General features: G+C 34.6%; 1 protein-coding gene across 4 annotated transcripts; it reads left to right on the top strand.

The window, feature by feature from the left end:
• The first annotated feature begins 10,107 nt into the window (after nucleotides 1-10,107).
• Nucleotides 10,108-13,038, top strand: LOC104601255 (E3 ubiquitin-protein ligase AIRP2-like). 4 transcript variants are annotated; one of them, XM_010264538.2, is made up of 5 exons: nucleotides 10,108-10,612; nucleotides 11,482-11,632; nucleotides 11,747-11,813; nucleotides 11,980-12,214; nucleotides 12,649-13,038. In XM_010264538.2, the coding sequence occupies exons 1-5, from the start codon at nucleotides 10,548-10,550 to the stop codon at nucleotides 12,857-12,859; spliced, it is 729 nt and encodes a 242-aa protein (XP_010262840.1). In that variant the 5' UTR covers nucleotides 10,108-10,547; the 3' UTR covers nucleotides 12,860-13,038. The 4 variants fall into 4 exon arrangements, with proteins under 4 accessions (XP_010262840.1, XP_010262839.1, XP_010262838.1 ...); XM_010264537.2 differs by having other exon boundaries at nucleotides 10,109-10,612; nucleotides 11,944-12,214; XM_010264536.2 differs by having other exon boundaries at nucleotides 10,109-10,612; nucleotides 11,941-12,214.
• The last annotated feature ends 437 nt before the right edge of the window (nucleotides 13,039-13,475 follow it).

Here is a 13,475-nt window from a genome sequence, read left to right as displayed (position 1 = left end):
TTTGTACTGCATTTGATGGTTCTTTACAACTTGATACGTCCCAACTCCAAACATTTCCTGAACTTCGAAGCAACTCTTTCACTGCCAAATGGATATACAATGGGAAAATGCATGCTGCAGGAAAGACATGATACGGGAAGGGTTTTGACTTTTGACCAATTACAATCCCTTCTTGAATTTTGTTAAATACCATCTGATTGATCAACACTTTTATGATATCTGATTGGTTAGAAATTTTTTCAATATCATCCTTCCTTACTGGACAAGTGCAAAGCCCTAATAAATTGCAAGCATGCATGAAAGGATTACGTACGCTCACACCCATCGCAAAGAGGCAACAGGGCAGCGGATTGGTTGGCTAATATAGGAGTGGCTTGTGAGGAAGAGTTCATATCTGAAAGCCCATCAGATCTTAGCTTTGTTATCTTCTCGGGTACTGCTGGTGGGGCCTCCCCCGAAGGTGCTAATCTATTTCCTTGTATTATCCTAAAAAATGAAAATATTTAATATATCAGTGACTCTGAAACCCAATATCATATATATGCCTAACATGTCCTGTAATGTATAATATTGATATTGGGGCTAGATCTGTTTATGGGCCTGCTTCATATTTGACTTTTGCCAAAATTTGAATAAGTCTTCCCGAAGTCTGGTCTGTGAACATGTCTATTTAGAGCTGAAGGTCAAGGGTCAATCCAAAATTTTGTTACGCCTGTATTAGCTTCCAATTGATGCTGTGTTACAGGCTGTACCGTGCCACATCATTGCATATATGTATTACATGTATATATACAAATATATATATAAACATACATACATACATATATACATGTGTTTGTATGTATAAAAATATATTTTAGCAATAAATAATGTATAGATATGTTTTAGATTTGTTATATGTATTTTTTATATTTAATTTACGTTTTTCAATTCAATTTTTAATTTTTTATTTATAAAAAATTTGCAATTTGAGGCTAAGAAAGGGTTTTTTTGTGAAAATAGTGGGGCAAAGTGCCTATAACCCATTGGGATGCATAGATCTCGAAAAGTTACCCAATAAAAAAACACCCCAATCGGACACTAGAGTGCAAAGTTATGACCTCCGAAAGTTTTGCATGCATTGAGTACGCAACCCACAATCCAACCACTGGATTGAATAAGTCAAAGGTCAAACAGTTCATGACCAAGTCAATGGTTTTTGATCATCTGGTAAGTCTTGACTAAATCGGACCCAGAATTTTAATTGGGTGACAATTCAAACGGTTTAACCAACCAGATCAACGGCAAATTGAAAACATTGGTTTAACCAATAATAGCTTGCCCACATCAGCCATTAGTGTATATTATATGCCCCACAACTAGGGGTGAGCATAATTCGGTCAAAATCGAAAAACTGAACCGCAATTTCAGTTTCAATTTAATCGATTCGGTCTAATCGGTTATTCGGTCGATTTCGGTTTTATTGTTCGATTTTTTGTATTTTGGGTTTTGGTTTCGGTTATCATACTTTATAAATCGGTTAACCGAAAAAACCGATTTACAATTATAATTATATATTTTTAGTATTATTTATTTTATAATTTATAAAGAATGAAAGAGTGAAAAACAACTAAAAGACAAGTAAAATGGCGCCTTCTAGTTTCCAAAATAAGAAAAATGTAAAAGAGTGAAAAAAAAGCATTAAAATAGCACCTGAACCCACTATCCAGTAGGTCAAAAAGCAGAGACTAACGTAAAAGAGTGAAAGAAAACATTAAAATAGCAGCTGAATGTTTGAACCCACTACCCAGTAGGTCAAAAAGTAGAGACTCTCACTTGCATTTGCCTACCTCTCTGTTTTGAATTCTACTCTACTTTGCCGGATCAGCATTGCCATAGCGTGGCAGAGTACTGTTGCTAGATGGTTAGTGGCTGCCCTGCCTCACAAGCCCAACCATCTTCAATTATTTTTCTACAAAAGAGATTGCCTCTATCTCAGCTTTTCTCATACATTACCATCAGAAAGGGCTTAAGTCAATGTGTCTTCACAATCAAACATCAGTTGGATAGGTAACCCCTTATTCTTCTTCTTCTTCTTCTTCTTCTTCTTCTTCTTCTTCTCTGTTTTTGCTAGAACACGAACTGATAGAAGGCTTGCCATCATTGGCGAGTGCTGCGGCTGCCGCTGCATCTTCTCCAAGCTCCGGTCCTCTTGCATCTTCCTCCATTCATCTCCAATTTCTTCTTCTTCTTCTTCTTCTCTGTTTTGGACAAAACACATATTGAGAGAAGGCTTGACTTAATGAGTAACCACATAACTGCTATACATTTTTTTTTTCTTGGTAAAATGAGACTCAAGTTAAATAATTTCGGTTTTAACCGAAATAACCGAAAATGAGACTCAAGTTAAAATGAGACTCAAGTTAAATAATTTCGATTTTGGTTCGATTTATCATATTGTTAAATCGGTTATTAAAATTTTGGCTTTTTCAGTTCGGTTTTAAACCAAAAAAACCGAATGCTCACCCCTATCCACAACCATTTCCATCTTTAGGAGTGCTTTCTCCTAGGGATGGCAACGGGGCGAGTTCGGGGCGGGGATCATAATCCCCGTCCCTGATCCCCATCAAGGATAAAATTTGTCCTCCATCCCTGATCCCCAACGGGGATGGGTTCCCTGCAAAATCCTCAAAATTTTTTATATATAAAAGTATTTATTTGAAAAATAAATTTACTTAAAATAAATAAATAATTTTTAAATATGTTTTGATATATATAATATAAATAATATAACAATATATATTTAATATATATATATAATATAAATAATATAATAATAAATATATATATATACATAATCGGGGTCGGGGCGGGGTGGGGACCTCAATCCCCATCCCCGACCCCGATCGGGGATTCTTATTAATCCCCGTCCCCATCCTCGCCCCGCCTAAACAATCCCCATCCCCAACTCCGTCGGATCAAGGAAGTCGGGTCCCCACCAAGGATGGGGAAAATTGCCATCCCTACTTTCTCCTTGTAGGAAATGGAATCTACTCACAAGATTCCCACGTGAGAGCAACCCAGTAATTACTGCCATATAAATAACAGTAATTACTGATTATTACAGTAATTAATTAGTGTAACTTAATAATTACTGATTATTATAGTAATTTAATAAATATATAATTAGTGATTATAATTAATAATTACTTTTATTATAAATATTGTTAATAATAAGATATTTACTTTAAAATTATAAATAATGTTAATAAATTACTAATTATTATGGTAATTTAATAAATATATAATTAGTGATTATAATTAATAATTACTATTATTATAAATTGTTAATAAATAGATATTTACTTTAATTTTACTTTAAATTAAAATTATAAAAATTGTTATTAATAAATTTAGTAATTATTGTTATATTAAAAATAATTAAAATGTTATTAAAAGTATTTTTATTGATTATTTAATAAAATATTATAATTACTAACTATTACTGATAAATATTGTTAATTTAATTTAATTTTGGTAATTATTAATTTAATGAATATTATTAATAAATACTATTTATAAATTTAATATTTACTGTTATATTAAAAATAACTAAATAATATTATTAAAACTATCATTAATGATTATTTAATTAAATAGTATAATTACTTACTATTATTGATAAATGTTGTTAATAACATTTTGACAACCAATAGTTCGATGGTCCGGTTCGAATAGGTGGCCCATTCTAACAACAAAAATTATAAGCAAAAAATTACAGAACCGTTCTGGCCACCTGTTCGATCATCTGGTTCGAATGGACAGTCCGTTCTGACAACAAAAATTATAGGAAAAAAATTGAGTTTGTGAGGTCCATTAAGTAGTATCATACGTGTTATGTCATTCGAGCATGTGACTCATATGACTCGAAAACGAAACCGTTCTACCCACTGGTTTTTTGGTTGACAGTTCGACCGCTTGTTTTGAATGGGCGGCTCGTTCTAACAACAAAAAATTACAAGCAAAAAATTACAGAACTGTTATGGCCATCAATTTTCGGGTTGACGGTTCGATCATTCGGTTCGAATAGATGACCCATTCTGACAACAAAATTTACAGGCAAAAAATTGAGTGTGTGAGGTCCATTAAGCAGTATGATACGTGTTGTCATTCAAGTGTGTGACTCATACGACCCAAAAATGGAACTACTCTGGCCATTGGTTTTCAGGTTGATAATTTGACCGCCCGGTTCGAACAGATGGCCTGTTCTGACAACAAAAATTAAAAAAATAAAAAAAACAGCCAAAAAACATTGAACGGGTCAACAGGTTAACGGTTCGACTACTCTGGTCAATGGGTCGTTGACCGATTCAACGGTTTTTGGCCAGGGACCGAGATTGGGGTAAAACGAAATTGGCTGCCTGGACAGATCCCAATTAAAAAAACAAAAAAATGGATGACCCGTTCTAACAAAAAAAATTACAAGCAAAAAAGTGTGTTATGTCAATTAAGTAGTACCATACGTGTTATGCCATTCGAGCGTGTGACTCATACGACCTGAAAACGGAACCGTTCTAGCCACTGGTTTTTGGGTCGACGGTTCGACTGTTTGGTTCGAACAGATGGCCCATTCTGACAAAAAAATTAAAAAAAAATAAAAAAATAACCAAAAACTATTGAACGGATCAATGGTTCGATTGCCTGGGTTAATGGATCGTTGATTGATTCAACAATTTTTGGTCAGGGATTGAGATTAGGATAAAATGGAATCAATTGCCTAGATGATTTTCAATTAAAAAAATGACCAAAAATCATTAAGCGGATCAATGAGTTAATGATTCAACCGCTCAAATCAATAGATCATTGACCGATTCAACGGTTTTTAGCCAATGATTGAATCAATAAATCAACGGGCCGACGGTTCCATTCCAATCCCTGCGAAGCAGGCCCCTCCGCTAGTTATTGATTAAACAGCCACTAATCCGGATTCTTAAAAAACCTTCCCATCTAAAATCACGAGAAAGAAATGCTGCAAAAATTTAATCAATAATCATCTAAAGATGATTGTTTAGAGTAACTTTGAACTCAAAAGTATTTGTTGTAACACCTAAAAGTCAAAAAATAGTAAAATAAAACAAGAAATCCAACATAAAATAAAGTTATTTGAGGGAGAAAGACTGAAAGACAAACACGACATCTTAGTTCCTAGAATTGAATGGATGGGGTGTTAGTGGTGTCTGTCCAGCCTTATCCATTAGGAAAACATCAACCATCATAACCTCAAGTTTAAAATAGACAAAGAGAGTTATCATCTTAGATGGTTAATTATGACTTGTTAGCTGTGAAAGGTACCCTTGAGTCTTTTCTTCCTTTCATTCTTCAACTTTTTCTTTCACTTCTTCTGTGATTCATACCATAACTCTGCTGTGAAAGGTGTTCCAAATAGACAAATCTATCTCTTTTCTTCATGAATCATTACATAGACAACCCTTTCAACTAGCCACGTGCTTAGAGCTCTAGCCTACCTCAAGTGAGACCAAATCAGCCCCTCACAACATCTCTACTGTGTATTGAAAACATCTTTCGATGATAATCTCAGAAATAATGATATCATCGGGAGATATTCCCAATACAGGACAGGAATGTGCTGTAGGACGTTGTGGTGGTGTTGGGGGAGGGGGGTGCAATCTTGTGGGGGGTTAATTTGAACTCACCTCAAGTAAGTTGGTCTGTTATCCCTGCTAGTCGATGATTCGACAGACTGTATATTTGAACTGTCAATCTTGGCCAGTGACCCACTGACTCGGATGTTTGAACTGTCAGCCCATTTCACCCGATTTTTGGCCATTTTTATTTTTATTTAAAATTGTTGAACTGCTAAACTAAAAACCAATAATAAAAGCAGTTCAATTCCGGATCAGTTTTAAAAATATTGCCCAATTAAATATCTTATTACCACCATCATCCAAACATATATATATTGTAATCTTATAGATAGTAAAGAAAGAGAGATGGATTGAAGTACAAGAACACATATTGACTGTGTTCCCACCAATACCTAAACCAATCAACATTACCAATAGATCCATCAAACTTGTAGAGAAAAGTACAACAACCTAACATGTTCATTGAATAATTATACACGTAAATTCTGTACATCTTGGGCCTCTTGCTCCTCATTTTGAATATTGTATTTGGTTATTGTAAAGTTTATTATTATTCATTAAAACGATCCGTTAAGCCATGTTGCTCTATACCACATTCTCAAGAGGGTTGTTTGATTAATTTTGTTATTGGGTCAACTAGGGAGATTCCCTACACGATCCCAACCATTTATACCATATGGATAGGTCCTATGGCCGATTCAGGCCACCCATCAGATAGAGGATCTTCTGGATAGGATATGTATTCGCTATTTCTGTTCATCTTAGAACAATTCGCTGCCTTGTAGTGGGCATGGTTTTGAAAATCAGACTGCACCAGATGGTCGGATCGAAAAATCTAAGAACCGGTAAGGTAATTGACTTTATTTTACCCTATAACCGCTTTTTTGGCAAAACATTATTGATTTGATCAGTGACCTGTTGCTTCAGGTGGTTGAACCGTTGACCCGAGCAACGGTTTTTGACTGTTTTTATTTATGTTATTTATTTTAAGTCAAAATGGGTCATTCATTTGAACCATAAGGTCAAACCATTTGACCTAGAAACTGGTCCCAGAACGGACCCATATATATATATATACTTACTACTTTAAAAAGCACGAATGGTCTCAAGAATATTTCTGGAATTCTTTGAGACAAAATTTACCCCTCTATATTTAAATTTATTGATAAAAAATGAGGGCAAATAGGGTAATCGGTTATTGATATTAAATGAGTTGAAAATGGGTAATTTTAATATATTCAATGCATTCAATCCTCTCATTAAATCCAACATTTAAGTTATTAACTTGCATTCATGTTCATTGAATCATATATTTAAGTCATTTTTGTTTTTTCTCAGCATTAAGTTCAATTAATTAAATCCATATTTAATAAATTAATAACTCCAATAACATAAAAGTTTATGCCTTTAAAATCTACCTAGAAAAAATAGTGTTTTCATCTAAGTGGTGGTAAGAAATTAAGCCATTTGGATCAAATGGGTTGATCCATTTTGCCACGATTAAATAATACAATTTAAAAATAGATAAAATGAAAAAAAAGAAATTAAAAAAATTGGAACATTTTTAACATACATATTAAACAATAATAAATATGATAAATAAGAAATGTTTTTATTAATGATGGAAATGGAACGTAAAATTTAAAACCAATTGGAAATGAAAATGTTTTCTTATTCTCTCTCATTAAATCCTATATTTAAGATACATTTTTCTCATCAGTAAATTATTGAAATTAAATCCACAATATTAATTTTAATAGTATAAAAAATACTTTGAAAACAAAACCATTTTCTTCCCTTCCAATGGTGGGCAAGGAATTCGACCATTTGTGGTCAAATGAATTAACGAATAATGCCATAATTTTAATAGTATAAAAATTAAAATAAATAAGTATGAAGTGTAAGAAGTATTTTTTATTAATGATGAAAATTGAAGGCCAAATTTAAAATCCACCTAGAAATGAAATGATGTCATAGTCAAATAATAAATTTTTTAAAAATAGAAAATACAAAGAATCACAAAAGTAAAAAGAAAAAAGAGAGAGAAAATTTTGTATGCATATCTAATGTTATACATTTATAAAAAATAAAATATTGGGTACATCTTTAATATCATTCATTCATTATATTGAACAAAAATAAGTATTATACATAAGAAATAATTTTATCAATGATGGAAATGTAATCCAAAATTTAATGTCAATATAGAAATAAAACTATTTTTCTTTTTGGGTGGTGGGTTAGTGGTTTGGGTCAAATGATATCATAGACAAACAAAAATCAAGTGTGATAAGTAAAAATTATTTATATAATGTAATTAAAATATATAGTTTAAAGGGAAAATTATAGTCAAAGTTGGCTGTACATTTAAAATTAGGTTGTAGATTGGCTTAGAAACCAACAAAACTCTAACAACAGACTCTACATTTCAAATTATAAAAACCCTGTCATGTCATCAGAGGCTTATGTGGTTGTTATCAATATAGGACTCTTAATCCATGTTAGGCACAACAAAAAGCCTATATGGAAAATAGGTTTTCAATTTCTCTCCCGCTCCATCTGTCTCTCGATCTCCCTCCCTTATCTCTCATTCTCACGGTCATCTCTCGATTTCTCGCTCCCTCTGCCTCTCCCACTCTCTAAGCTTCGAGCTGTAGCCAAATCAAAAGCTCTCTCTCTCTCTCTCTCTCGTTCTCCCTCAATCTCTCCAATTCTTGTCCCTCACTCTCCCTCTCAGTCAATATCTCCTTCTCCCTCAGTCTTTCTCTTGCTCCCTCTCTCATTCATTTTTTTTTTCTTACAAACTTATACAATATTAATAAAACTGTATAAAAGAGTTAAAGGAACCAACCACTTGTACAATTAAGTTATAAATTTCTATCTAGTTAGTGTAAATTTCACAGTCAAGAGTTTCTCACGTGACTTTATCGCCTTAATATGAAGAAAAATTTCTATTTTAATGATGATATATATAAAATTCAAGTAATTAATATGAAGATTTTTTTTTACGTGCAACGCATGTGCTTAATGATGATATATCTATTTTGATTGCTGGTCCCCTAGTAGCCGAAATGTCGAACTGAGGTCTCCTTCAATTGGAGAGAGTGGCATTCTTGTAATTTATAAGAGAGAGAGAGAGAGAGAGTTGGTAGGAGAGAGAATGACATTATTATAATTTGAAAGAAAAAAAGTAAGAGAGAGAGAATTGGTAGAAGAGGGTGGCATTCTTGTAATTTGAAAGAAAAAAGCATAAGAGAAAATAGTTGGTAGAGAGTGGCATTTTGTAATTTCTAAGGAAAAAAGGCAAAAAATACTGTTAGGTTCCATTTCCCTCATCCTTGGGCTTTAGGCTCTCATGTTGAGATTTTCAAGAGGCAAAACCTAGTTGCCCAGTTCAGACTAATTTGTGCAAAGCCGTTTATAAGTCTTTTTTAAAAGATCCTCTGGAAATTCTGACAGTCAAAAGACTAATGAGCTTTTATATCAAGATCTTTACATTTTGAAAATGATGTGGTTTAGGCGTATATTTCCACGTGAAAACTAATTAAAAAAACAAAAAAACAATTCATTTAAAACTTTTCAAAAATAACCTAAAACGATTTCGCATGTCTTTTTGGTGCAATGTTTTTTTGGTGGTTAAATCTCTTATAAACCAAATGTAAAAAAACCACGACATGATTTACTGGGCTTGGCTTCTAAATAACCTATAGCCTACAGACCGCGCAAAAATAGACGCCAAAATCGGTGACAAAATATGTTTTCAAAGACTGGGCTGTGGAACTACGATAATGACTCAAGTCAGTAAATGTGAAATATTATTATTGTTTCCACAGCCGGGTAAGCAGCTATTGCGATCAGCTAATCCTATGTCGCTTTGAAAGATGTATATCATTGACGTGGGATATGGGATAGAACGGGACATAGTTGATCCGAGCTGCTCCACCAATGAAACATGCTCCTTGTACTTGTACGAAAAGTCAGCACCGTCAGATTATTTTTAGTCATCGGACGTTCCTCAAGTGGGACCTGATCAATCTTGATCAGCCATTAATCTATTAATGGGAGAATGATCAATCAGCCCGGATCAGAATTTTATAGTTCCAATGTACAAGGAAATGCATCAAATTCACGGGCAGGGTGTGGTTTATAAGGGAGAGTGCTAGTTGTAGCCTAGGGGACTGAAATTCAGAATATTAATCGATGGTTTAGGAATCGCAGAAGATTCTGTAACATCAGTCTTCCAAGAAAAGTGATGCGAAGATGGATACTGCCCTAGTATAATTTATTAATGGGTCTTCATTTTTTTATTATTATATTCGCCATTCTGGACGATAAAAGTAGATCGAAAGGTTGGAAATTTTCTGATGGGTCACTTTGGGAGATAGAATGGTCGTATCATTGGAAACCCCGTATGATTAATGCCGCTGCAGATATATTGTATCGTTGCCCATAACCGTTGATATAATTTCAGTTGAGGAGCAACTGAGCAAGGGCGTTAAGATAGGAAGCCTAAAGGTTTCCCGGCAAAAGCATGGATATTTTGGTAATTTCAAATTACCTTCCAAAGAGACACGCAAATACCCCACCTCGAAGAAATTTGGGGTCATGGACAAACAAACACAGTGAAACCTTCTAAAAGTCTGCAAAGAGAGAGAGAGAGAGGATTCAGAGTTTCTATTTTCTGCAAAAGTCATGAATTTAGAGTCCTCTATTTAACTAAAATTTTGAATTGGGAAGAAGAAGGAAGAGATGAACGAAGGAGCAGATTTCTAGGCCTTCGGAGAATCTACAGTTTACAAGAGCTGAGTGGGGGGAGAGAGTGAAGGAGGGAGGAAACTTCTAGGGTTTATTAGAGTCTCTGTGTTGTTGGATGGGATTTTTGTTGCAGAGAGAATCGCGGCCATGCGAAAGTTGTTCAAGGATTCTTTAAAAGCACTCGAAGCAGATATTCAGCATGCCAATACTCTGTAAGTCTCTTTGCACATATAATCCTCTCTCTCTCTCTCTCTCTCTCTCTCTCGCTTTTAGTTTTCTTATTGCATATGATTTTTTTCCGTTTGTTTCGGCTGTTCTTTCATCTCTTGCTCTTTTCTTTTCCCGCTAATTTAATGAATTTTAGTATTATGTATGTGTCTGTGAGTAAGGGGTGGGGTTGTTGTACTTTGCCCATGATAATTTGTTGAATTTGATACATTTTTTCTTTTCTTCTTCTAGGTTCTATTAGGTGGGTCTAGCATTATTTGAACTTTTAAGTTATTTTTTGTTTCATTTTTATTGTCCTTCCCGGCGATTAATCCGGTTTTTCTAGTCACTTTATTGGCATTTGATCCAATTGTATCTGCGTTTTCTGAACATCTCCTCTCTCTCCCCAAACAAAGCCAAAAGGCGGGGGTACTGTGTATCAGGAATAGAAATTTACCTTTCTTTTAATATGGGAAGTCTATTTTCGGATTAAGCTTGGGGTTCAGTGGGTTAGGTATAAGATATCTGTGCTCATGAAATTCTTGTTGGCTCAGTCGTTTGATTTTGATCCATTGAGTTTCTCTATTGCTTACCATAAATTTGCTTCCTTTGAATCCTCCCTCCAAGCCGATATATTGTCTGGTGGGTGGGTTTGATCCTCCCCATTTTCTAATGGTATGACTTCTGGAGGATATTTAACCAGTTATGACATATTCATTTATAAGGTCATTGCCATGTTCTAATCCTGGCCTTTTCGGGTCTCGGGAAGGGTGGATTGGTTGCTCTGCCGTTTTAGAAGGGACTGGCCACTCTCAAACTGGAATCCTCATTTCTCAACTTGTAGAATATTTATTTATTTTATTGTGGAATGTAGGGCTTCTGATTATCCAAGGGAATATGATGGTGGTTGTCTTCAAATGAGATTATCTTATAGTCCAGCAGCACGCCTGTTTCTGTTTCTTGTTCAGTGGACTGATTGCCACCTTGCTGGTTCCCTTGGATTGCTTAGAATCCTTATTTACAAGGTACATTTCTTTCCATTACTAGGTGCGCATGTGCTGATCTTGGTTCTGATCAGTTTACATGTTTGGTTTTATTTCCCATCCTTAACATATGAGTTATGTGGCTTGCTTTCTCAGGCTTATGAGGATGGCAAGACCACTATGTCTGTTCATGAAAGGAAAGCCAGTATTAGAGAATTTTATGGTAAGTGGACCTTTGATGCAAATGTTTGATCTTCAATTTGTGTAGTTGTTGTTAATTTAATGTATTTATGTCTTTGTCTCTCCTTTTTAATTTTCTGAAAATAAGTTTTCTATTTTTCCTATCTAAGTAGTTCATCTACTCAGAAGAATGGTTTGTCCATGGGCAGCTGTAATATTTCCCTCTTTATTGCAACTTCATAGAGGAATCACTGATGTAGAAGACCGGAAACAGAGAGAAATTTGTAAAACCAAGTATAGGAAGAAGGATGAGATGGACAAGGGGAAGCTCTCTGAACTTGATCTTGAGAGGGAGGAGGAGTGTGGTATTTGTATGGAGATGAGTAATAAGGTTGTCTTGCCTAATTGCAACCATGCACTATGCATGAAGTGTTATCGTGATTGGTAAGTATCTTTTAATGTTCATGTGATATATTTTCTTTGTAGTTGTGTTAATTTATGTTCTTCAACTTATTTGACTAAAAGGAAACAGCATTATTTGTCTTGACTCTTATCATTAATGTTCATGTCCTTTATTTCTTAGGTTGCAAGAAGAAAGAACCAAAAAAAAAAAAAAATTCTCAGATATACATAAATAAATTTTATCAATTTATTGCTCTTCAGTAAGATTGCCAAAGGTGTAAGAAATGGATGGGTCTTACCTCCGTCCAAGTGAATTGGTTGCATCACTAAGTTGTTGTCACACTGTTATTCTGTTAGATAGGTACCATAGATGTCTTCATACACCTGTGTTGGGGTCCTGGGGAGTGGACTTCAAAAGAGTTGTTTCTAGGTATAATGATAGGTTCTCATTATGTGCTATGTCTTGGTTGTTTCAGGCGTGCACGATCCCAGTCATGTCCTTTCTGTCGGGATAGCCTTAAACGAGTGAACTCGGGGGACCTTTGGATCTACACTGACAGCAGAGATGTTCTTGACCTGCCTTCTATTGCCAGGGAGAACTTGAAGAGGCTGTTCATGTACATAGATAAGTTGCCTCTTATTATTCCAGAGCCTGTGTTTATTCCCTATGATTCTCATGTCAGATGAGGTGTCCTGTGACAGCTGCTTGAAAGAATTTGTACATAGAGGCCTGGTTGTATATGATTCTCTCTCCCCAACCGTAAATTCTGGTTCGCCATTGTTTTAACAGGCTTCAACATCACATTCTGATTCATGGATCTTTAAATTTATATATAATATATTATTCATATCTCAGATTGGTTGAATCTTGCCTTTTTTATGTCATAGAAGGCTCAGTTCCTTTGCTGACAATTATGTAGCCACTGCTAATAGTGTATGAAGCTATGAATGCAAATCCCTTGTCAGGTCTTACTGTGTGGACGTTTAGTTTGCCCAACACCGAGGAGAAAAGTCGCTAACAATACAGTTGATTCAGGGCCTGAATATATAAATCTGTTTGGTAAATTGGTTTAGCATTTAATAGAAAATTGGATGCTTATATAGGTCAAAACTGACGACCAATTGCAAATTCAATATTGAGGTGATAAGATCCAGACATCCGGATTAATACGAGTTTGGTTTGGCAATATAGCATTGTTTGATTTTCTGGATAAACTGAAACCGACTCTCACATACAACATTGAAGAGATTTGAAGGGAGCTTATAAAGGTAATGGTGTAAAGGAAAGCTTAGTGAAGATCAA

The sequence above is a fragment of the Nelumbo nucifera genome, chromosome 2, assembly GCF_055504915.1.
Source record: "Nelumbo nucifera cultivar China Antique chromosome 2, China Antique-T2T, whole genome shotgun sequence".
Lineage (NCBI taxonomy): Eukaryota > Viridiplantae > Streptophyta > Magnoliopsida > Proteales > Nelumbonaceae > Nelumbo > Nelumbo nucifera.
Note: the sequence above shows the minus strand (reverse complement) of the source record. Positions and strands in the feature narration are given on the sequence as shown.